We start from the raw sequence: 26,158 nt of genomic DNA, 5'->3' as shown, positions 1-26,158 counted from the left end.
GTGGTGGGGGTGGTTAACAGAAGTCAGAGGACTCTGGATCTGTTTTGAAGACAAAGCCCATCAAATTTTCAAATGGATTTGATATGGCTGGTCTGTAAATAAAGGAGTTAAGGATAACCCCAAGATTTTAAGTCTGAGAAACTGGAATACTGGAGTTGCCGTTAGAGGGACAGGGTTGGTCACCATTTGAAATGTATATTTGACGTTTACAGGCAAATACCAAAAATTAAAGGTATGGTTTTCAGTTTAGGAAAAAGGTCTGGGATGGAAATGTAAACTGAAATTAACAAGAATGCCGATAGTATTTAAAGCTAGAGGCTAAGTATAGAGCACTCAGAGAATATGTCTGCAGCCAAGCACAAGTTTCTATTCTTTACATAAAATGGAAGTAAAAATGTAGTACTCATTTATATGAAGTTAATTTAAGTCTATATTTAAAAACTTTGCTAAACATCTTTCATTTTGAGCAGTAGTAGGCCTGTAAAATATGTTAGGCTTAGACTATTTCACCAGTTAAATGTCAACTTTGTTTTTCTAGCTTACATGTGTTAAATTCTCTAAACCTTTCTTACATATAAAATGGCTACTGTTATTGTAGGATGTTTGTAAGGATACCATTCATTACTCTACCCACGTAATGATTGTTTAGATGATTATCACATATTTGGTAAGTAATTAATAATATTAATCATTATTACCATTATTATTGTTATGTTCAAAGTGATTTTTCCCTAAACTTTGCAATAGTTTGCTTTGAAATTACTCCCTGAAACCATTGCCAGGAAGTTAAAAGAACCAGATATCTAGAGCTAATGTTCCTTGATTATGGATTTGCATTGAACTGAGTATGTAAATATTAGTAAAACAGAACTTCGTCTGAAAGGAGCTCTTAGTGTAGCCATTGAGGTGGCCCTGTAGCAGAGGTTTGCTCAGTACTATGGGGGATTCGGAGCTGGGTGTTTTTGAGAAGACTTGAAGATAGCACAGGTCAAATAGAAAGAGGAGCATTCCATGCAGAGGTGTAGTATCAAGGTCAGATGATGCGGTCCAGTGTATAGAGTTAAACTGCACAGCCTGGAAGAGGCAAAGAAGTCATGATAAGGATGAGGCCAGTGAGGTAAACAGGAAATGAATTGTTGTATGGAAAAACTTGGATGATATCAAAGAGCAATATGGAACCCTTAGAAGCTTTTAAAACTGTGTCATAAGTTCGGAACTTTTACATTATCATTTTGAAGGCCAAAGGGAGAATAGATCAGAGGCTATAAGCCTTTAAACTGTTACAGTTTTCCAAAACAGGGGTGATAATGTAAGTCAATGTAGCATTAGTAGAGTTAAGGAGGATGGATCTGAAAAATATTCTGGAGTAAAAACCTATTTTTCACTTGGTGATTATGCCAGTTTTTTTCTTCTTTGTGCTGTAAAGCTGGTGGAAAGGGAGAAAACAAAATGTTAAACACAGGAATATGAATTTTTATGGTAGAAATCAAGTAGAAAAAGTCTACTCTCCAAGGGTGATCTCTTCCTTTTTTTTTATTATGTTTGGGGAAATTAATAAGATTTTTGAGTTCAAAGAGGTTGAAAGGATTAACAATCCCCCTCACCCTTCTGCTACAGAAAAACAGACCATCTCACCTGAGGTCCAGGTAGAACTGATCGCTAAAATAAGCTGCCCAAGGCCAAAACCTGTCAGTGTCTCCAGATCATAGCAACTGGAGGCTCAGCCAACCCAAGAATTTGGAAGGATGTGTCTATGATCCAACAGAGAAAAAGTTACAATTTGATTTTGGCCAATCACTTGTCTAAGATTCAATTTCTTCATGAAAATGGCATGGTTATTCTCCATGAGGTCAATAGTTCTTTTTCCTTTAAAATTAGGTAATGCTTTGAGACTGTTTCCAGAAAAAATATATCCAAACTGTGAGTTAGGTGTTTATGCATTAAAAGTAGTACAGAATAGTGTCCTCAAATTTTGAGGCCACTTGTTAATTCAGAAGTGACTATCAAAGCATGTCATTGGAAAACCTTTTTCTCAATTCTGACAGACAGATGATATAATGATGGTGATGTTGATGGTGGTGGTAGTGATGGTGATAGAAAAGGAAAAAGGGGCAGTTTAAGGTTTGTTTCAGCTACATGGTTCATTCTGCGACTGAATCTAAAGGAGCACTTTCCAGGGAAAGCTCTTCCTGTGACACAGGGAAGAAGAGACAAGCCTGACCATATTCCCATCTTTTACGTACATCTCTTAGCCTCACAGTTACAAAAACCAGACAGATGGGCACGTATACCATAAAGAGGTAGGAAAGTGCTCAGTTGAGTAACTCCTGTATTCCTGGGGGATGGGGCAGTACAAGAAGAAGACAGGGAAATACTATCTTAAGCTGGAATAACCTACTTCACCATAGTAAAATAACTGTACAGAGCTGCATGCATATTCACATATAGAAACAGGGGTCAAGAGTACAACTAAAATCTTAAGGAGTTTTGCTTTATGAAATTGATTTTTCCTAGCTCTTTGATTCTCCAGGTAAGCCTCTGATTGTACCTTTAGATTCATAAACATACAAGTGAACTAGTGAGTAGCATTCGGATGGCTGATACAGAATGTCTGGTACTGGGTGTGACAATCTAGTTAACAAGTCAGTCATGCAAATAAAATCTATGAAGATCAAATTTGTTTCATTAATTATATTAAAATGCACAACATTCACATTTATCATTGTAAGTGTTGGCAATACTATGAACAAACTAAGCTGCAGATAATCCCGAAAGTCTTTATAATGACTTACATTTGATTATAAGATTTTATGGTCAGCAAGATTTAGCTACAGCAAAATTAAAATTATAGTACTTTGCATTCCCAGAACAGACATCTAGTCAGCAAGGACAGATGGTCCAGAATTAGAATTCAGTTGTATATAATTGAAAGATGATTTAACAATTAAATAGTATTTGCAAACCACTTTTTAGAGTGCTGGGCACACAGTAGATGCTCATCAGTTATTTCTCATATCCTTTGCTTTTCTTCATTTACGAAACAAAAATAACTTTTTTAAAACCAATTTTCTCAAGTGGCTTTTTGGGTCGCAGAAATAGGCAAACATTTGATTTGAACCCAATTTTAGTTTTCATTTAATTAAAACTATACCTCAGCCTCTTTCAGTTGTTTGTATGTACTGTTTCTGGTTGATTAGAATAAACTGAAAAATTCCCCTGATAGCAAGAATATGACATTTAATTAAATCAGCAGCATACCAAAACATTTGCTCAGCTGTAGTTTTATGTTGTTTTCAGTAGATGCAAGCTTTCACTGTATTATACCTCCTAGCCTAGGAGTGTGCCATTTTGTGAATTTAAACATGCTTTGCATAATCATTTTTTTAGTATCCGTTTGAGAGCTCTGATTATCTGATAATTAAAATTAATTGCAATTAATGCTTAATTAAAACCACTAGCTATTTCTGTAAATGGGAAGAAAGTACTTTTTAAAGATTTCTTTAAATGTTATATACAAATATTCCTGGACTTATTATGGGCTCATGTCTCACTAAGCCCTTTGTTAAGTTGAAAATATTATTAGTTAAAAATACTTTTAATTTATCTACCCTAATGAAATAGTCAGAACACTTACATTAGCTAAAATCAAATAATGCAGAACCTAGTGAAGATCTCATGTGCTGTACACTGGAAGTAAGAAACAATGGTAGTATGCTTGCACACTGTCATTTAAGCAAAAATATTGAATTCTGAGTCATCACAAATGAGGGACCATATATTTTTTTGTTGGCAGCTTTATATAAGAAACCTTTAGGATCTAGTAACAATGGAAAATATTATTGATAATCAATTGATACTAGATATCATTGTACAAATTCAAAAAAAATGATCTGAAACTGTTTACTTCTATACATCATAAATCTTTTATCTCTGTGAATATAAACAAATCTGTCTTCATAATGATAAAATACCAATTTGCAGAAATTTTTTTCCAGTGCAGTAATGTATATGCAATCAGAATTACTAGTCCCAAAAGCAGTATTGCAAAATATCTTAGTAATGCTGCCAGCACATAATTTATACCCTCATATATGTGCATAATGTGGAAATTACAGCTTAGTAATGAAATTGCATTTTGTGAAAGGAGAACAATAAACAGGCAAACAACACACGGGTGGTGATATCAACTAAAACTAAGCAGATCCTCATTTTCTTAATAGTAATATTTTGAATGTGCTTCAAATGTTTCACTCTCCATGTTTCATTTGAGTTGCTGATGTCATTGTTTAATAACTATTTATGGCAGAGCATCTACTTCTATCAGCCTAATCTGTTGATAGCAATCTAGAATAATACTTTCTCTTCCCATGCCCCCTATAAAATAAAAATAAATACAGAGCTGGGATTTAGCTCGGCAGTTCAAGTGCTTGCTTGGTAAGAGCAAGGTCGTGAGTTCAATTCCCAGTACAAAATAAATAAAATAAATATAGAAGTTATTTCATAACTTCTCCAAAAATCACAGTTTTTGCATTTCACAAAGGGAAAACAATTCTATTTATTGAAGATTATCCCTCTTGCTGTGTAGAGCTTAAACAATGTAAATATCACTCTCTGTTTGGAAATTCTCTGCACTGAAGAAAAGTAACTGGCTATGAAATTTGGGTTCCTTTTGGACCACGTAAGTCACTTATATAGATAATTACTTTATGGTATTTATGTGATAACAAATATTTTCTAATGTTTTGCTAGAATCATTGTTTTCTTATTTCTCAAAAAAATATTTGCAAGAAGAACCAGTAATATTCTATGCCACAATGAAACATTGAGAAATGTTATTATAACTTAAATTTTATATTTCTCTCTCTCTTTATTTTATATTTAGCTGTGCAAGGATCAAGTGTTATTTTCCGAACAGTGGAGGTCACATTACATAAAGAAGGAAATACCTTTGGTTTTGTAATACGAGGTAGGTGATGGTTAAAACAATATGAACCATCAGAAACTCTTGGAGAATTTGTCAATTAAATATTGAGACGAAACAAGAACATCATCCTTAAAAAACTGATATTTCCTTTACATAAGTCACCTTTTGATATTTCCATCTACTTGTCTTTAAATAAATAGAACAATGAATGGGAGTCAACATACAAAAGTAATGACCAGCTTTATTTTCTGCATGTTACAACAAAGCAAGGAGCTGTCGTTTGTAAATCTTGTCAATTGACAATAGTCTTGCTGATTTGTTACTTTTCAGCATGTCTTTTACTCTTCCTTTTTATATCATTGAATCAAAAATGTTGATTAATATGGCTTGATTTGATTTAATACACAAAGATTAAGCAACTTTGTTTATATTAATTTCTCCTGAAATGCATTTTGTTATTGCAGCTTTCTAAAAATGGATCAAAGATAATCTAATCCCCTGGATACCTATGTGAATCAGCTCAATACATCTTATTGCAGCATGGTAATAAAGATTTCAAGTGACTCCAGCTTGTCTACAAAACCTTTGATTCTAAGCTGTGATTCTGACTTTTCTTATTTGGTTTTTCTTACTAGAAATTTTATGCCTGCAAGACCATGCTTGCATTAACAACTCTGAATTCTTATTATGACAATGGGATTCAATTGGAATCTATATAAGCATCAGAAATTGTTTTAACATTACACATTTTTTTTAATTTTTTTAACCTATATTTTGTACTTCACCAAAAAAGCCTATCTGAATTATTAAAACACTAATTAACATTAATTAAGCATCCTATCAAATATATACACACACACAAACACACACACACACACATATATATATATATATATATATATATATATATATATACATCAGAGAAGCATCTTCATAAACATACATGCATCACAGACTAAAAGAGATGTTTTCACATGTAAAGGTTGTCTTTTTTTGTAAAAGTTGTCTTAAGTGACCAAGCTTTAAAAACCAATTACAGAAGATTAAACATTGTGTAGTTTCTCTTGTATGATAAGCAAAATAAAAAATAGATGATGAGAAATAAGGCAACAGATACAGGATGAGAAACAAAGAGATGAGAAGGAAATTCCGAGATACAGGGGATCTGACAGGAAGTAAGGGGAAATAAAAGATCAAAATGCAGTTTGTATATGCATCAATTCTCCATGATGAATGTGTTAATAATGTATCATAAATATAGGCTAATAAAATAAATAGATGTTAGATTTCTGGGTCAATTGTTTAGCAAATTAGTCAAATACATATTAGCACGAATCAATATATCAGCATAGGAGTAAGTGCTGTGGAATCATTAAGATCTCTATCTATAGAGAATGCAAATCCAGCAAATTTAAGATACAAGTTGATAAAGAGCCCAAATGAGTCACAGAAAGAATGGAAAGCTAAAAACTCATTGTGTGTCTTAGATGAGAAGTTTTTCTCGCCATGGCCTATTTTTAAGAAGAGCACAGAGGAGATAGAGCTTTTATAAAAGAGAAGTGAACCAAGAGATGGAGGAAGGGTAGTGGGAGGGAAAGGGAAAGAAGATGAAAAAGAGTTCAGATGTGTTATATACGTGTACTAACTCCCCACAATGAATGTAATCACGTATTGCAAACATGTACCAATAAAAAGGAAGAATTAAAGAAGAGGAACAAAAGATTCCAAAAATCGTTGCCCATAACCATTCCCAAAATTCTATATAAAAAATAAATGTAATAAAAGTCACAGTACAAATAATTTAGATTGAAAGTGGTAACGCAAATATGTTTTTGCAGTATAAATGCAAAGGAAAAGTGTTCTTGCATAATACATGCAGAGTCCTAATTATTGAAAGCTGCAGCAAAAAAAAATTAATGCTGTCGTATTCATCCCTAGTTACTATACAGCTAAAATCAAATCAAATTGCTTTGAAACAGCTAAACCAATCCCAATTTATCATTTAATGATAAAAAGGATAGAAACAATCATTTCTACAGTTATCACAACACAACTGATGTGATATTACCAAAATGTACTTCCCACAAATCGCAAGAATTTCAAATATCTATGTGCACATGCAGGAATTTTTAATATGAGCTTAGAATACTGTCTGGAATATGGGTGGCCCCTAATAAATGAATATACAAATAATTAGTTGAAGGTTGCTTAGATTTGTGTAAGCATCAGACTTGACATTACTGATTTTAAAACCTTAGTAAAAATGACATAATCTTAGTTTATGAATACCACAATGTTGTAGTCTTTGATAATGTTCTTCACTCATTACATACATAAAGCTTGATGAATTTTACATGATTTTTTTCAGTGTGAATCAAAGATGGCTTGCATATTTAGATCAGTTTGGGGACCATCTCTAGATTTTCCCTACTCAACAGATGGCCCACTGCCCATCCCTTAAGAATCAGTGGGTAATCAGAATGAGAAGGTACTTTGGGTAAATGTCAGCATACCTAGTAAGACATTTTGGCATACATACGATGTGAGCTGAATTTAGGTCAATGGAGAATACAAGACAAAGTCAGAGAAGAGGAGCAAATACTGCTAATGGAATATGTCCACTGAGTACTGAAAAATTTCTTCTTTTAACCTGTTAATCTATAATTTTGAGCATTAAAACAAGCTTTCACCTAGTGAATGGAATTGCATTTCTACTGCTGCAAGTGACAGGTTCTGAAATCTTGACTCCCCAAATAGTACCCATTTACAATAGAATGAATATGGTGCTTTGGCCTAAGTCTTGGAGAATTACATTTCAGTTTGTTCCTTGCCATCAAAGGAAATGAATCAGGCTAAGAGGAGCATTCTCTGCCACTAAGTGCGCTTTTCACTTTGGACAACAAAACTTCAGTCATTCTCAACTGTAAAATTGTAATGAATTCTACTCTCTTAGTACCAAACACACAGTTTTGGCCTATATAATAACCCTGGCATTGATGTTTTTTTCTGGTCCTGAATATTGAATCCAAGGCCTCATGCGTGCTAAGCATATACACTACCAGTGAGCTACATTGCTCCCTTAAGCACTGATATGTTTATAAGGCATCTTAGATAATGTTAGTATGAATTATTAAGATCAAGACTATCACAGATCTTTGAGGGGTTTCTGTTTTGCTTTACAGCTTCCAACTTCTAGCACCTATGTGACTCACACGCTACACTTCTTTATTATTTCAAATAATGATAAGTTATCACATTAAGAATCTCACATTTTAATATGCCCTCAGTGTTTTATATTTAAAATCAAGCCTGTGAATCAGAATTGTGGAAAGATTTTTTGCTGGCTTCAGCCTCCACTATTTTCTAAACCAATTCTCCAGAAGTTGTAATTAGTTTTTCTCTTGCCATACCAGTTGCTAAATGTTTTATATATCACGAGATTGCAACTGTATGTTTGTCGAGAGGTGAACAAATAGTGATTCCAAAATATACTCTACATGAAGTGAGATCTTTAAGACCATTAGCTATTGTAAGCCAGAAGTAAATTTTACCCATCTCCCTACATACGTCAACAAATGTACTGCAGCTTCTCCGCTGGCATATTCTAAGTGATGTTTTTAAATGGCAATAATGAAAGTGTTTTGAAGCTGTGTTATTTTCTTTGCTAGGGGGAGCACATGATGATAGAAATAAGTCTCGTCCGGTTGTGATAACATGTGTTCGTCCCGGAGGGCCTGCTGACAGGTAAACTTCATCTCTCTGTGTAACTCACCAAAACATATCTAATAGAGCTGGGGACTTTGATAGAGAAATTGGTTTATAAATCTTTAGTAAAAGGAAGATATTAGGTAAATGTATTGCTATGTGAAAACTAAAATTTTTAGGCTATAAAATTTTTAAAAATAAGAGGTCTGCCTCTAGATTCTAAATTATGTTTGGCAAGCAATTTAATTCTGAGCTCAATTTTCCTCCATTGTAGACTGACCTCATGGTTTGCTTTTTCTTGCTTTATTGTTCACTTTTATCAAAGGTTGGAGGAGGCACTTATGAAAGGCAACTAGCTCTTTCAAAGAAGGCTCTTAAAGTGCGCCTTGTTCATCTGCTGGCTTCCCAGTGTGGGAAGACAGGTGGCAGTGGTCTGATTCTTAATACCTAGCATCCTTGTCAAAATTAATATTACCTGTTGACGACAGCTTACAAATGTCAGAATGGAAAAGGCTTTTATTAAAATGGAAGGAATTTATCAATTTTTATTTCCTTTCATTTCTCTTCTTTGAAAATATGAGTATGTGAGTGACAAACACTTTCAGGTTTCCTAACATAAATTGTTCCCAGGTAAACTCACACGTTGACTTTACTGGAGACACATTTCTCTATACAGTATATTACTTTATCAAAAAAATTTCAACTCAGGGATGGACTACAACTTCAAATTCTGCCATTAATATTGTCGAATGGTAGAAAGAAAATATATGGCTTACTTTTTTTATTTCACTACCAGGATACATTCTAAGCATTTTTAAGAGATAGAAATAATAATAGCAAATCATATTTAATAAATATGTACTATGTGCCAGGAACCGCACTCCTAAGCTAGCATTATCTCATTTTAGCTTTACAGGCACCCTGTAAAGACTTTTTATATTGTCTTACACATGACAAATAAAAGACCAGAATGGCTAAGTCACTCAGTATCAGCTGTGAGGTAGAATTAGGATTCAAAGACTCAGGTTTATTTTCTTCCAAAGTTTATACTGTTAGATCACATTTAGGAAAGGACAAGGAGGCACAGGTTCTCACATGCACTGAAGTTTATTTGCCTTTGCAAAGGGATTACACAGAATCAGACACTTTCAGGTGAATCTTGCCTTTCCTCTTCATGTTTGTTTTAAGAATTACTCTTTCTGATAAAATAAAACATATCAATTTCTTACTAACATTTAGGGTTAGGATTAACAGGCATGTCGAAATAGAGTATGGGCTTGTGAGTAATGTATGATCAAATTAATTTAGAATTTAACAAAATCTGAACATTAGAGATAAAATTTTGGAGTCAAAATACTTAGTTATTTGAGCAAAAGATCTTTATTTAAGAGACCGTTTGCGTTTCTCTTCAAATCCTAAATCTGGGAGCCTTCCATTTGACTTCTCCACGCCCTTCCATGCAGGGACATTGGAGTCTAGAAGACACCCTGACCCTACCTCCAAGTGCCACTAATGTTCTGAGTCCTGATTTCCCAATGCCTTTAGGCTCCTTGGTCACAGCAGGGACAACACTATCTGCCTGCTTCTTCCAAGGAATGTGAGACTGAATCAATTTAATGATTGCTAAATGTCGTTAAAAATCAGTAGGGAAATTCACAGGGTAGGGGCATTTCTCACCAGCTCGATGTATTCTGCTTTGGTTCACTGGTAATAAATTGAGTGAAATTAGAAAGCTTTTTGCCCACCTGTCTTTGGAAAAACATGTGAGTGCTTTTTCCTGGGCTTAAACAAATCAATTTTAGACTTTCAGATAAAAATATGCCTTTCTTACCTTTGTCTCCACGAGTTTGTTGTGGATAACTAGGTTACTTGCTAATACGTAGTTATTTTCTTGCTACTAATTTTTTCATTATGATAATTTTCTATTCAGGGTTAGTCTTTGTGCTCTTATACTTGATGCTTAGGAAGAATACAAATAGGATGGATTGCAGAATGTGTGTAAGAATGACTGACTAAATAATAATTCTAAGCCTCATTATTATAAATTACTAAAGACTTCCTTTATGCTCCCTTTAGAGAGGGTACAATCAAACCTGGTGACAGATTGCTCAGTGTGGATGGAATTCGGCTCCTTGGGACCACACATGCTGAAGCCATGAGTATTCTAAAACAATGTGGACAAGAAGCAACACTGCTGATAGAATATGATGTCTCAGTTATGGGTATGTTGGAGTCCTGGGGTGGCTGTTTCTCTCAGGTCATGTCACTATTCCTCCTGGATAAACACTTTGGATTAAGTATGTATTTTTTCTGCCCTCCTAAAGCAGACAAAATCTCATCAATACTATATCATTTCCACTCTGTTTGAGTTCAGGAAGAGTTGAGTGGTACTTTTCAACAGTGTGGAGCTCTCATGTCGATACGTTCTATTATAAAGTCTTATTCCGACAGAGTGTTTCACCTAGCAATCAGCTCCTCTGTATGGATTACTCTTTGGCAGTAAAGTGTTTTTCTCCTCTAAATCTCAAAAATAGTGTTATTAACTTTAAGACTGCTACTTTTTCTTTTACTACCTGGAGACTTGAAGCAGTAGGGGATTTCTTTCCTTCTTGTAACTTCACAGTGTACAGTCAGATAATAAGAGCTAATAGAAATGACCATTTATTTCATCATTCATAGTGCTATTGGTTAAAATTAAAATGTAAGTGCCGTATTTTTGTCCTTACAAATTTATTATAATAGTAACTATTTTACACTCATATCTCTAATAAAACTCACAAGATGTTCTGTCATTTGGCTTTTAAATGTTTGAAGAGCCAGATTTTTCTATAATATTGTAAAAGCCAGAAAATCAGGAAAGAATGAAGGAACTAGAAATTGAAATTGAAAACATGTTGAAGATACTCCTCACAATTATCAGACTTGATTGTGTTACATGGCTTTGGAAGCCAGTTTTATGTAATAAAATGTAGCCCCTTTATTTCCTACTCCTTACAATTCATGTATAGCAATGTCATTTGCGAGGACTCTTAATCAATTTGCTGTCTTCAAATATCCTAGCAAGACGTGAAGTTTCCTAATGAGCTTGAAGTATGAAGTGTAAGGGCTTTAGCATGACAGATTATATGGTATGATCGTGACATGGAGACGCACCAATGAATATTCCCTCTTCTATTTTCCTCCTTTCTTTTGCCCTGACTTCTTTCTTTTCTATCTCCTTCCCACTTTTCTTTCTCTAGTTTTTTTATATATGATATTTGAATTAAATATTGGTAAAGGATTGGGTTGTTTTTAACTTTACTGATTTCCACCTACTGATTTAAACCATGTGACTTGATTTGAACACTATGCCTTATTTGTCAAATGGAGACTAGCAATACCTATTTTAAAAGGTAACTAAACAAATAACACAAGAATATACAGGTATGATCTTTCTCTTTTTTTTTTTTTTTTTTTTTTTGTATTGAGGATCAAACTCATGACCTCGCACTTGACAGGCAGGTGCTTGTACTGCTGAACTAAATCCCTGGCCCACGAGTAAGATTTTTAATGATGAATCAAATGGTATATCAACACTAAAAATTCAAACAAATGTTTGACATATTTAACTCATTCAGTTTAAAGCATTTTTTAAGCTAAGCGGGAAGTATCAAAAAAAAGACCTTGTACTTCCTTTTTTGAGGATTGCATGGATGGAAAGAAGAGACAATAAACATTACCAAATACTTCTAAAGTAAGAGACAGTAAGAACATAACCATACACTCAAAAAGTGTGATCCTTACCATAATGGATATGGACAGGATTCTGTTATAGGGAATAAGGGTAGACATTAGTAAAGATTAACAGCTGCTTAAAGTAGGTTAATCGGTAAAGAGGTGAGAGGATAGAAACCAAAGCTTACAAGAGCCAGCTCCTAGACAGAGACAGCAATGGTCTGAGGACCTGAGCTGGAGAGACAAAGCTTCCGCACTGGGATGGGCGGCATTCCAGAGGGAACACATTGTGTTTCCACTTTTCCAGGGTTAGGAGGGGTTGGGGGTGACCCACATATGTGCCTTCTTCTCAACCCACACTTACATTCTGAATTATATCTGCCAATTTCACACTCCAGAGTTTCTAGCCAGCCCCTTACTGTAAGGGAAAGATGAAAACTCATTTAGTTCCTAAAGATTGTTGGAAATAAGATAAGCATACAAAATTAGATGCCTTTCTCTATCAAAACCCAAAAGTGAACTTTTAAAAACACATTTATAATAGCAATAAGATCAGAATGTTCCCCTAAGGCAATGATGATGAACCTTTTAGAGCTTTCAGTGATACAGACAGTCCACTGTGGCAGGTGTGCCACAGGCTTACCACGACTGCTTTAAGAAGTTGATCTAACAAAAGTCATATGAATCTATTATAGATAATATAGATATGTATACTTATATACATCCATATAAAATAACACTCAAATATCTGAAGTCATATATGATTTTTTCCAATGCAAAGCATCATTACCTTAAAGATGTCATTTCTCTCAAATGTGTTCATTAACTCAGTTGTATTCAGAATCTTAAGGAAAGATCTTTGGAATAAAATGTTTCTAAAATACTTTAGAAAAATGGAGAAGGGAAAAATAGCCAAAATGTTGTTGAAATAATATGAAGGACAAACATCTTTTCCTACCTAATATCAAGACTCATTCTCAATTGTCCCTTCAAGTCCAGTAATATTAATGTGTTGTAATAAAGAGACAAATAGAAGAGGATAGAATGCCTAGAAGCAGACCACTGCAAATATGCAAGCAGAGTTGGGACAATTAGCCACATCGATTTGGAATACCATTTAATATCAATTTTTACAATGTAATCACACCCCAAAGTAAATTGTGCATTTATTCAACCATTTCCCAGTACATTGCTATCATAAATAACTGGGTTTTTATCCAGATGTTTGTCTTTTGTATTACTGTTTGAAGTGTACATATCTCTATAGAATTTATCAACACTGAATATTATGATTTTAAGATGTTTTATTTAGTAGGAGAAAATTACTTATATTTGATTTTTTAAAGATTTCTAAAGCAGGTGAACAATACCAGCGATGTAAATACTAACCACTTTTGTTTTCCAATATTTGTGTTTCTTATTGAAGTGCATTTAGTTTTCTGGTTACTGATTTATATTAATTTTTTGTATGTTAAACACTTTATGTATCATTTTTTGTAAAGACTCCTCTCAATAGTTAACTTCCCCTTAAAACTACTTACAAACTTGTAATCAGATATCCTTCTGTCACTCCTAGAGCTAAATAGATGGGAATTTTTCAATAAAACACTTTATATCCTGGCTTTGGACTGAAATTCTACATGACAGTTCTGTCTCTCAGATTTCCTTGTCTGAGAAGGAACTTGAACTTCCTTGTGTCATGGCAAGATAATGTTAGCAGTCACAAGTCTACAGTGTCTTGAGAATTTGTGATGACAGAAAGAGAAACAAGACTGAATCTCTGTCAAAGACACTTAATGACTTAGCTTGAAGCGAATGCTGACCACTACATTAATCACTGTGTCTGGAGATGTAGTGCATTTTCCACACCTGTGAGAAAGAACATGTGTTGAATGTGTCCAAAGGAAGGAGACAGAGAAATAGTAGTTCCTCAAAGCAGTTGATGATAGGTAGACAGAAATAATAGGTGTCCACTTTAGCACATAAGTAGTTATTAAATATTATATGTCTCCTAGTATAATTTCCTTTGCAGTTTCCTTTACTTCACATCTTCACTAATATTTGGTATTCTCTGTCCATTTTATTCTAAGCATTTTGAGAGATGTGTAGTAGTATTATAAGTTCATTATACATTTCCTAGATAAATAAAATATAAAATACCTTTTTGTTTGCTGGTGGAAAATGCTCATGACTTTGAGTTTACTTTTAATAACTTTATTCATATACTATTACAAGTACATATTTTTCCCCTAGGAAGTGTGTGTGGCTCTCTGTGTGTGTACAGCATAAATATCAATATGTCAACCCTAGAATCAGATATTTTTAAAGTAAATTTCAGATGATAAATAATTGCAATATCATTGATGTGTTTAAGAAAGTGTTAAGACAACAGTTTCACTAACTGAAGTTGAATTTAGTCATTTTAACATTTTAAGAAAATAATGAAGACTGGGAAGAACAGATTTATATCAAAAACCAGAGTTCAGTTTTGGGTTTGTTAAGCTTGAGATGTCTGTCAATCATCCCAGTGGCACTGTAAGTGGACAGTTGGATATTTTAGTCTGGAGGTCAGTACAAGGCATCATCACCGAGATGGTCCTTTTTAAAACCATGAAACTGGATGAAGCACCTCAGGAGAGTGATAGAGAAGAAAGAGTCCCCAAGACTGAGCTCTGGAGCTATCCAAAGTTCCTCATCAAGAAGATGAAGAAGAACCAATTAAATAAGTTAAAGAGGACCATTAGTGCTGCAGACAGTGAACTAAAACAGAGTGGGGAAGGATGGCAGCCAAATCTTTCCTGTATCAAATCATAGTAATCACACTACCACACTCACAAATTACTGTGATGAGCAAAATGTTTAATGTATATGTGATACTTGGCACATCAGTGTGCTCAATAACATAAACAAGTATTTTTTTTTTCTTTTTCCTTTTTATCGGTACCAGAGATCGAACTCATGACTGCCTGCTTGCAAGACAGGCGCTTATGCCGCTGAGCTAAATCCCCAGCCCCTGAACAAGTATTTTAAACGTTTACAGGGGCAAAAACTTCACTTTAATATTGTTGAAATATACTACAAAATGATTCCAACATCCCTAAGAGTCCTGTTGTTGGAAAAGTAATAGAAAATACACAAAAAACATGAACCTCTAATGAGCAAAAGCTCTGAAAAAAATCACCTTAATAGGATTTAGTGTCTTTTGAAAGTAGACAAACAGTTTTGCATCTTTCCTCTGTTGGCTTAAACAAATTATTTAACCTCTCCAAGCTTCAACTTTGCCATCTCTAAAATAGGGATAAAATAGGCACTTCTTCAAAGGATTAAGGAGTAAATACATGTAAAGTGCTCATAATGCCTAAACTGTGATTAAGTAAGAGGAAATGAAAGTTGGCTATTTCCACACTCTGCTTCTCTAAAATGAATGTCAGGTCTCTTTTTACTCTGGATTAAGATACAGCTAATACTTTATTGTATAACAGAGTCCTTGCTAGAAATAATATTTGGGAAATGATCAGTTTTGGACTGATTTACTTACCAAACTTACCAAAGAATATATACTTTCCTTAAACCTTTGCTGAAAACTTATTTCCAAGAGTGTACATTAAATTAAATGATTGAGTCTTTAGTAGAGTAACACACAATTCTTTCATGAGCATTGTTCTGATCATCAATCCGAAGGGCAGTGTTACAGAGTCAAGAGATGAAGGAGATTGCACTGAATCTGTATGAACTTTTAACTTGCTATGAATTTTTAAAAATTACATAATTCTTTAATAATTGTTCATTTTATGTTTCATCCCTGGGAAGAGCTAAAAAAGGCAGCCAGTAGATGTAGAACTCTTATTAGGTGAATTAAACATGGCTTACTGCTGTGTGATTTAAATGAGATTTCTTACTAAGAAGGTTAACATCTGCAGGGATATTAATTGATTTCAAATGTAAGCAACAAATTATTGTTCTTGATATACAGACAGAAAGTTAACAAAAATGTTTCTCCTAAATATCCTGGCTTTCCTGTGTTGTGCCCAGTGTGTGGTATTGTCATGTCAATTTGGCTTTTCAAAAGTGGACTATACATTCACCGCCCTACCGGTCAAATTCATTGTCCCATTGGTCCTCTTGTATTTGGTTCTCAGTTTCTTTCTCACTTTTCCTTTTGAGAGAGAAAAGTGCCCTCTGTGTAGAACATCCTTTACATCTCTTGAGAGTATTTCCATTTTATTTTCCCTAGTTGTCTATGGGCGTTTCTGTGGTAGCATTAGTTTTCACTGATCCTGTGGGGACACTAACCAAATGATCTCTCTTTGCTTGTTTCTGTAACATCTAACATGGACCCTTCTGACATACACAGAAGGCTCATAATGATGTTTATGGACTGGACAATATATTCATCCATAGAATAATTGTTCCTATGAGCCATTATCATAACATGAGTGTGCACAGAAGGTAGCAAAACATTGATATTTATATTGTAGGTTCAAATGATGTTACTTCATGACTTACGATTTTATTTTATATTGCAGAGTGATTATCACAAATCTTTAAATCACAACACTCCTTAATTTTATCTGTGGTGTGTCTCTGACTTACCTTTTTACCATCATTTTCTCTAACCATCTTCAGATATTTTATTAAGTTCATCTGGACTGTGTTGGTAGGCAGAAGTAAAGATACTAAAAAAAATAGACCTTTTACAAATGGTGTAGAGTGTTATATCTTTGCCTAGTGATACAAATAGCCTAATTAGGATGCGTTCAATGCTGAGCAAATATAATAGTAATTTTCAAGTAATCATTTTATCCAGGATGGATCTGAATATTTAAAAAAGAGATGATTAACTTCTTTGCAATCAAAAAGTCTAAGTTTTTTGGCATCATCACAACTGGATCTCAACTATGCTTTGGATGTTAATTTTTCAGAAAATTTAAGATTAAAATGCAAAGCTCACACCTGTGAATTTTCAGTTACTAGTCCCAAGAGTAAACTAGTCCTACTCATGTCTGCATTATTGATAGCTTATAAATGATCTCAACAAATTGGAAACTGAGTTCCAAGCCTTCTTAAATACTTGTAACAGAACACATAGGCTTTTTTTTTGTGGATCAGCAGCCTGACTCTTTTTCATAGAAAATACCATAAATGGAAGCCCAAAATGTTTCCTGCATAAAAGTCTATAGACGTTAAATGGCAACCGTCTTTTATTTAGACTTTGTTTAGACTGTATTTTACTAAAATGAAAAATTTTCTTACACATTGTCCTTTTTATATCTAAAAAATTTACATATTCAAAATTAGAGCCACTTGTTAAGTGTTTATGGAGATAAGTGAAGGAGGAATTAGCCTAAATTAGAAAAAGATATGCTTTGGTGTTTACTTACATGTTACCAGGCTAGAATACAGCATGCTCTGAAATTTACTTTGTATTACAGTACAACAAATTGAAAACTATTAAAAGCTTACTTGTACAGATGGTAGAATTTCTACTTGTGTATCTTCCATTGAGGTCAGGAAGTAGAGCATAACTGTCATACTTTCCCAAGTATAACCTTTTTCTGGACTTCCTAAAACAGAATTGCCTTTTGCTGAGCTTTGAGCTATATATAAATGAAATCTTATAGTAGGTCTGACTTCTTTTACTCAACATTATATTTGTGAGACCCACACATAGTTTTGCATACAGCAGTAGTTCATTTAGGTGTAATATTCCATTGTGTGAGTAGGTCATAATTTAAGTGATTCCCTGCTGATGATCACTTAAATTTTGTCCAGTTTGAGACCCTAATGTTACTACAAACTTTCTAGCAGATTTTCATTCTAACAAATTCTAATGAATATGTATACATATATTGCTATCAGTTTGTACCCAGGAATTGTTAGGCTCTATTAGCTTTCTATTGTTATGACAAAAACATGAGCTAAATGAAGTTCTAAAGAAAAAAAAGGGCTTATTTTTCCCAATTTTGCAAATTCAAATCCATGATCAATTGAGCCTGTTATATTTGGAGCTGTGACAAGGTGGGCATATCTTGTAGGAGGGTGCACGTACATGACAGAGCAAAGCTGCTCATCACATAACCAGAATGTGAAAAAAAAAAAAAAAGAAACAAAGACCAGAGTCCCACAGATACCTTTCAAAACCATACCCTAGTGTCCAGAAACTTCCCACTAGACTCCATCTCTTTAAAGTTTCCAACACAGCTGATAACTAAACTTTTACCACACGGACCTTTGAAGGACATTTCAGATAACAAATCCTAGCACAAGCTAGGAGTTACCTGTGTACTCAACACTGTTAGAGACAAAGAATTTTTTCAAAGTGCTTGTAGCAATTGGCACTTCCATTAATGCTGTACTTCCTTTATATCTATCTTTATTGGTACTTGAGATTTTCAGGCTTCTTTATTCTGATGGGCATGTGGTAGTGTCACCTTATGATTTTTTTATTTTGTACAAGGAATCAAACTTAGGGCCTCACACTTGCCAGGCAGGCTCTATGCCGCTGAACTACAGCCCCAGGCCCACAATTTTAATATAGATTTACCAAATTATACATATATTGAACACTTTCCTCAAAAGTGATGTAAATATTCTTTGTGATACATCCATTTAAGTCTTTTGTTTCATTTTTTTATCAAGAAACTCTAGGTTTATGTGAATTTCCTTATTTGTTGCAAATACAAGCACTTTCTTAGCTATATGTGTTATAAACTCTACTTTCTGAAAACAAAACAAATGCCAAAATTGGTAGATATGAAATATAACATTCCCCAAAACCTTATTGGGTTACATTTAGGAAATTTCCTTGAGAGTTAGACACATAGAAACCCGGAATAATATGTGAAATCTCATCTGGTTTATTCTCCACTGTCAAGTAAGTGTTGTTTTTTTGTTTTAGGACTATTGGTTTTTCTGATGCTGGGAAGCCAAATACCACCAAAAGAATGGGCACATTTATTATCTCTTAGCTCTGTAGATCAGAACTCTGTACTCTGCTTAGGATCCTACAAGATCAAACTCAAGGGGACCACAAGCTAAACTGTTACTGACAGGCTGTAGAAATTAATCCACTTCTGAATAAATGCAGGTTATTGGAATAAAGTTCCTTGGGATTAAAGCTCTGATATCCCCATTTCCTTGCTGGGTGTCAGTCAGGGACCATATTCTGTCTCTGGAGACAGCTCACATTCCTCTTCACACAGTCCACTTTGTCTTTAAGCCATGAATGGGGTACTGAGTCTTTTCCATGTTTTAAATTTCTCTGATTTCCTCTTCTGCTTTCCTTTTCTACTGCTAGCTGGAGAAAGTTTTGTACCTTTAAAGATTTGTTTGATTGGCTGGTCCAATGGTAGTGGGTTATCAGAACTTATTAACATTAGTGTCACTAAAAGTTGGTATACCACTCCCCCACTGCTAAATTTGACTGGCTTAAAAAAAAAAAAAAGATTTGTTTGATTTCATTAGGTCCATCTAAGATAATCTCTCTTTTTTTAAAAATTAGCCGTAGCACATGACATAATATAATCATGGGAGTAATTTGTCATCACTCACAGAATCTAGGATTAAGGTATAGAATTTTTAGAGTATGAATTAAGAAATTTTGCCTGCTACAAAAACTATCCATCAAAATTGAGAAGATATGGAAACAGACTAAGAAATGCTAAAGTTAGAGGCCTAAACAACCATTTATAATTGATGGGCTAGGCCAGCGGCAGTGCCCAGCAAACATCTGGCATAAAGTAAACTCACTTTTACCGAATGTGTGAGTTAGTACCATTTGCTGTTTCCATTTAGCCTCATATCTAATTTTTGCGTGTTATATCATCCTTCTCTGAATTTTCTTGGACAAGTAAACAGATTCAGTATCTCAAAAGTATATACATTATGTATAAGGCTCATCTAGAATAGGGAAAGTCAATAATTTTCTATTTTTATGTCATCTCTGATTAACTGAGGGTGGCCATCTGTAGCACTGTGTGGAGAAGGAATTTGAAGTTTGAACAAAATTCGATGGTCAAAAGCTTTGTGATGCTATTTACTGTGAGGATTGCAGGTAAATGTGATTGCAGACATGGCTGGCTACCATGTCACACCCACTTAGAGATCAGGTAATATTCTAGCCCCTGCCCAAAGAATTTGTCCAAAGGTAATTCAGTTTCAGAGCCCTATTATCTGACCAATCCTAAAAAATAAAACACTTTATCATTAAGGCCAAGGATATAACTCAGCAGCAGTGTGCCTGCCTGGCAATCGTGAGTCCTGAGTTTGATTCTGGCACCAAAAAAAATTGAATAAATAAATAATCATGTAAAACACTTTGTTATCCTCTTGCTGTAACTGACAGCTTATTTGCCTCTTTCTACAATAGGCCAATTAATCCAGTTTTCACTTTACAGAGACAAAAATCAGGAGGGCATAACCATAGTACATGGATTGCTTGGTTTAACTATGTTTTTTTAAAAAAAAAAGTTGCAACACTAAAAAATAAGTACTTCCCACATAAAATAAATTTAAATGTCTGACTATTCTTGTCTTAATACTTTAATATCATTGGGCTAAGATTCTTCTGTGTAACCATTGGCCTGAACTGAAATTTAGTGTGCCTTTTCGAATTAGGAAGGTTTTCTCTAGTTTGTTCAAATAATTTCCCAGCTAAATTTACAGTAGGCCTGTTCTCTCAAGCATTTGCATTTGTGACCCATTTGGATTTAGTGAGCTGTCATGAGCAAGCTATGCCACTGACATAAGACAGACACATTTGTGTCTTTTCACAATGTCAGAGTTTATTGAATAACAATAAATTCACAAATTACATCCATTCATCAGCCTCATCTTGCTGAGTATTCTAGATTTCACATGATAGCCAATGAGCCAGGCAATCACAGTTCCTTTTATGTGAGTCTTAATCACTCATATTCAAAACACTCTGGACACACATTACACTTTACAGAATAATATATAGATCACAGTTTGGCTGAGAAAGGGCCAGGGCCTGCGAATTTCAAAGAGGTCGAACTATTTTAAAACAAACCCAGAGTGCTCACAGAGATGTGAAAAGTTACCACAGGTGACCAGATAACACTACAGACCTGGCTGAGCTTATTCCAGGAAGGAGGCTCCTTGGAAGCACAGAGGTGGCTTAAAGCCCAAGTCTGGATGACAGGTAGTTTGAGCTGTGTTGAGCAGGGAGACAGCTGAGCTGAAGCCAGCCCCCAGGCAGCTGGTGTCTGTCACTTATTGGCCTTGTATGAGTTCATCACGTGAACTGATGACACATGGGCTGGTATGTGTGTCTCCACCATCCCGCAACGTTGGGCCCCTGGCTTTATATCATCCAGGGGAGGCAATTGCATCATTTGTTGGTCTTGTGTGTCCCATGAGCTCGTGGGCCTGGTGTTCTCTGGTACCATGTGGTCTATGTGCCACTGATTTGATTTGATAAGTTAGTACAATTGACTTATCAACTTGTGCCATATGATTGTATTGTGCAGGTAGGGGTTACTCTTTTTTAGTAAGTGTGGTGTGTCTAACATCTAGAGAGTCTGTTTGCACAGAGAAATTACCAGTCATTCTCCCTCCATATTTGCGCTCAAAATGGAGCATACTGTTATCAAATGGAGCCACTGCAAGCAAAGCATAGCCTGAAAGCTACTGTGCTGTACAACGTGGAATAACTCACAGCAGGGCACAGCCTGCTCTGCGCACCCACCTAGCTCCCTGTCTCACTTGTCTAGTCACAGGAGGAAGATCACTATGGGAAGTCCCTAAATACTTCACACTCTTCTCTGTCTAACCTCATCTTTCCCAAACAGATATTTGAGGGACCCCAGGGGGAAGGTGATGGTTTTCAGCAGAGGGGCAGAGTTGAGAATTGAAATGCTCAGCTTAGCTCATGAGCATTAGCATAACCCACCCTCAGTCTCTCTTCTGATCCCCTATTTGCTCCCATTTTATTCTGTCCTCAGTAGTATTGGGCCATAGGCTTGGTGTTGCCTGATCATCTCCTTGGCCTGGGAGCATGGGAGGAGAAAGATGTGTACCTTGCTGTCCCACCCCTAATAAGCTAGCTGTTACTTTCTAGGTTTAAGTAACTTAAATTTTGTAACTCTGATTTTAGTGCACAGGATACTCATAAACATTTTAATATACCCAAGTAGCAATATAAAATGCCACTGAATACTATCCAGGAGCTTCTTCTAAAGTTTAGTGTTATCACAGGCACTAAGGTGATAAATAGTGGTATCAGAGTAGGAGTACCTACACTTATAGTAATTTAATATCTAAATGTCCCCTATGAGGAAAATTGTATTTATGATTATATTTTAGGTGCTGTCCCCTCTGATGCAATCAGAGAAGCCTTGTAAATCCTTTGGACTACTGTTCCACACTTGCAACATGAGACCACACTGTGTAATCTCTGAGGACTTTCTGCTCTACTATTCTGTTTGAATGTATTAATTTCCTTTAAAAGATTTGAGAGCCTATTGTCACTGCTTTTTTCACTGATGTAACCATAAATCCCAAACCAAAATTCTATAAATAAAAGTATTTTTGAGGGGCCAGGGATATAGCTCAGCAGCACAGTGCCTACCTGGCAAGTATAAAGTCCTGAGTTCAATTCCCATTACTATATATATGAAATAACACTTAAGTTTGCTTTAAACCAGTTTGAAGTGGTTACAGTTAAACTCGCTATCTGAAAAAGGAAAGGTGGTCATTTGCTCTTTAATCACATCAGAGCCAGAAATCCCACTGACAGTTATTTCCCAAATACGATTTCCTGAACATAATTTCCCAGTATTACTACAGTAAGCACCAGGCCAGCCTGCTGCTGTGAGCCCTTATCTGCAAGCGTTTTGATCCTGGCATTCTGAGACATTTAATAAATTAATGGAAAGTTGGTTAAAATGTTCTCATTTTCAGACAGTATATGATGCTTCTAAAATTCAGTGTGTCCTTTTAGGAGCAAATTAGCTCCGTAACCGTAACATATTTCAGAAAGATGAAAAGCTGACAACTCTGTGAGTCGCCATTCTCTCATTGTGTGGCTAACTTTCTTAAGGTCATGTGTGTAGATTGGGTAGATTAGAATGACTTTTCCTTTTGAGAACAATAACAAACATTTCTATTGATCATAAGGCCCAGTTGGGCGCATGTTTTGTAGAGTGCCACCAAACCACTAATCAAGATTACATTTTTCCTTGGTTGTATACTGATTTGTAAAATGAGCTTCAAACAGTCTTTTACTGGGGAAAATTATTGTTTTTTATATCTTCCATTTGCCATTATAATATATAACCATTGCATATAACTTCCAGTGAACTAGGGGACTGTAAAATTCTCTGTCAGCATGAAATTCTTCTGGCTGTTTCCCGTGTGTTTTAGTTACTTCTGCCCAAATATCAAGTTGATCCCAGTAGTTATGCTGTCAATGGTATAAACTCTATTATTGCTTGTTTCTAGCTTTAACGCTGCAAATAGCTACGAGGTACCCCTGTCATTTCACTCTGGAGAGTGCAGTTGTCCAAAATGATCACATCCACTACAATCTCCTTATCTGCTTCTGGATCCTATACATGCCACAAGCTTCATATCACAATCATAAAGATAAAACACCCTTGGGTATGCCTTGAGGTCAGGTAGTCAGAGCATTTTGGTGAAAACTTTGGTTTACTTTTAAGATGAACAAAGAACTTCTCAAATGTGAATTCAGAGATGTGACTTGAGATCATACATTTGATGTCTACTTCATCAAGAATACATCATCACCCAACATCCTCTTTCTGTGGCACTTAGTTTTCATCATTTGAAGACATCACGTTGATAGCAATAACATAGGAAATGGAAGAGGGAACAAGATTTCATCTAATCTTTATAAAGCCACCAGGGTTCAGAGAGAATCACACGTGAAGTCAAAGTGACATCTATTAAAGTCAACCACAAGGAATCTCAAATGATTGGCTCTTACACAACACACTTTTCCTTCAGAAATATTTTATTTTAAAACTAGTAAAGTGCAAGAGGATATTTCCAAAATTTTTCTAATCAACCTCTTTACCTTTCCTGTTCCTGCAAACAGACTCTTACATGAGTCAACTGTCATTTTGAAAAATATAAAGCCAACAGTTTTCAGTGGATAGTAATTTTCTCTCACTCTCTTCTTCAGGCTGCTCTTTTGTTGGGCTTTACTGGTAATAGATACTGACCTGTTCATAAGGTGTGTTTCCTTGTAACTTCCGTCCTATGTAAATATTGTGGTGCAGTAACCCAGGTTTGACTCTTAGTTCCACAACCTACTGGATGTGTGACTTCCTAAGCCTCAGTTTTCCCATCTATACAATGGAGTTAAACATAGTAACTCCTACCCATGGTTCTGAGGAGAGTTAAATTTGTTAACACTCTTAAAGCACCTGTCACATGTAGCAGTAAAATTTTATTTTTATTATTTTTATTATTGTTGTTATTACATAGGCTTTCTCACTTCATTATTACAAGCTTTCTGCTTTGTTTCTATTACTTAAAGCTAAACATGATAAGTCCTGCTTAAGACTTCCATCCTAACCCCTATAATGCCTTTGTATATTCCTTATGTAGTTTTTTTCTCATTCAATGTAGAATATAATTATTTGTGTATACAACTCTGTCTCCTCTATGAAAGAATAAACTCCTTAAGGACCAACACTTTGTTTTTTTTAATTTTTTATTTTAGAAAGATTAAGATAAAAGAGGACATAACAAAACAGATCAGAACAGAACAATTTAAGCAACATAGTGTTTTACCACAAGACAACCCAAAATAATAGTAGCTACCATAGTGTCTCTTTCCTTGAAATATTTGAGTATACCTTCATACACAATAGGATGAAACATAACAAAATCGTATAAAATCATTCAAGAGAATGAAAGTATTACATGGTATCCAGAACCAACTAACAGAAAACAAACAATGGTTACTATATTATCTCCTTGTCCATAAAACAATTTGTTTATACTATCACACATAATAAATTCCAATAAGATACAGCATGATAAAACCATTGGAGACAGAAGAACAAAAGCATGGTAGGACTTCAAAACAAGATGATATTAATGCTATTATAATGTCTTGTTTTCTTCAAAATAGCTATTCATACCATCACAGACAATGAAATCAAACAACCCAGAATAAAACTACTCCAACAAATAAATGAAAACATTATAAGGCTTCAAAGCAATATAATGGGGATTCATGATTACCATATCCTTTTATGTATTCTTACCATTTCTTACACTAGGGAGACTATATGGTATTTATACATATGACCTTGATTTATTTTGCTTATGAGTATGGTCTCAAGCTGTGTCCATTTATTTATGAATATCTCAATATGATCATTCTTTATAGCTGAGTAGTACTCCTTTGTTAAAAACACCACAACTTTTTTATCCATTCCTCAGTTGATGGACATTTAGTTTGTTTCCAAGATCTAGCTATTACAAATTGTGCTATTATAAACATGGGTGCACATATATCACTCTGGTATGATGTTTTCAGTTCTTCTGGGAATATGCCTAGAAGTGGAATAACTGGGTCAAATGGGACTTCCAATCCCAGCTTTTTGAGGAATCTCCAGACTGACCTCCACAATGGTTGCACCAGTCTACACTCCCACCAACAGTGCAGGAAGGTTCCTTTTCCCCACAGCCTCTCCAGCATTTGTTGTTGGTAGTTTTCTTGATCCTGGCCATTCTTTCTAGAGTGAGGTGGAATCTCAGTGTGGTTTTAATTTGTATTTCTCTAATGACTAATGATGATGAACATATTTTCATGTATTT

General features: G+C 34.9%; 1 protein-coding gene across 13 annotated transcripts in view; it reads left to right on the top strand.

Annotated features, from left to right (window-relative positions):
* Nucleotides 1-26,158, top strand: part of Grip1 (glutamate receptor interacting protein 1) — a 633,384-nt gene that overhangs the window by 483,116 nt on the left and 124,110 nt on the right. For all 13 annotated transcript variants that reach the window (XM_063255091.1, XM_063255088.1, XM_063255086.1 and 10 more), the window contains 3 exons: nucleotides 4,883-4,966; nucleotides 8,593-8,668; nucleotides 10,706-10,851. In XM_063255091.1, the coding sequence (XP_063111161.1) occupies nucleotides 4,883-4,966; nucleotides 8,593-8,668; nucleotides 10,706-10,851 (306 nt within the window). The remainder of the gene's footprint in view (nucleotides 1-4,882; nucleotides 4,967-8,592; nucleotides 8,669-10,705; nucleotides 10,852-26,158) is intronic.

The sequence above is a fragment of the Cavia porcellus genome, unplaced genomic scaffold, assembly GCF_034190915.1.
Source record: "Cavia porcellus strain 051 isolate PalLab524CR breed Dunkin Hartley unplaced genomic scaffold, mCavPor4.1 scaffold_8, whole genome shotgun sequence".
Taxonomy (NCBI): domain Eukaryota; kingdom Metazoa; phylum Chordata; class Mammalia; order Rodentia; family Caviidae; genus Cavia; species Cavia porcellus.
This window is presented reverse-complemented; position numbering and strand designations above follow the sequence as displayed.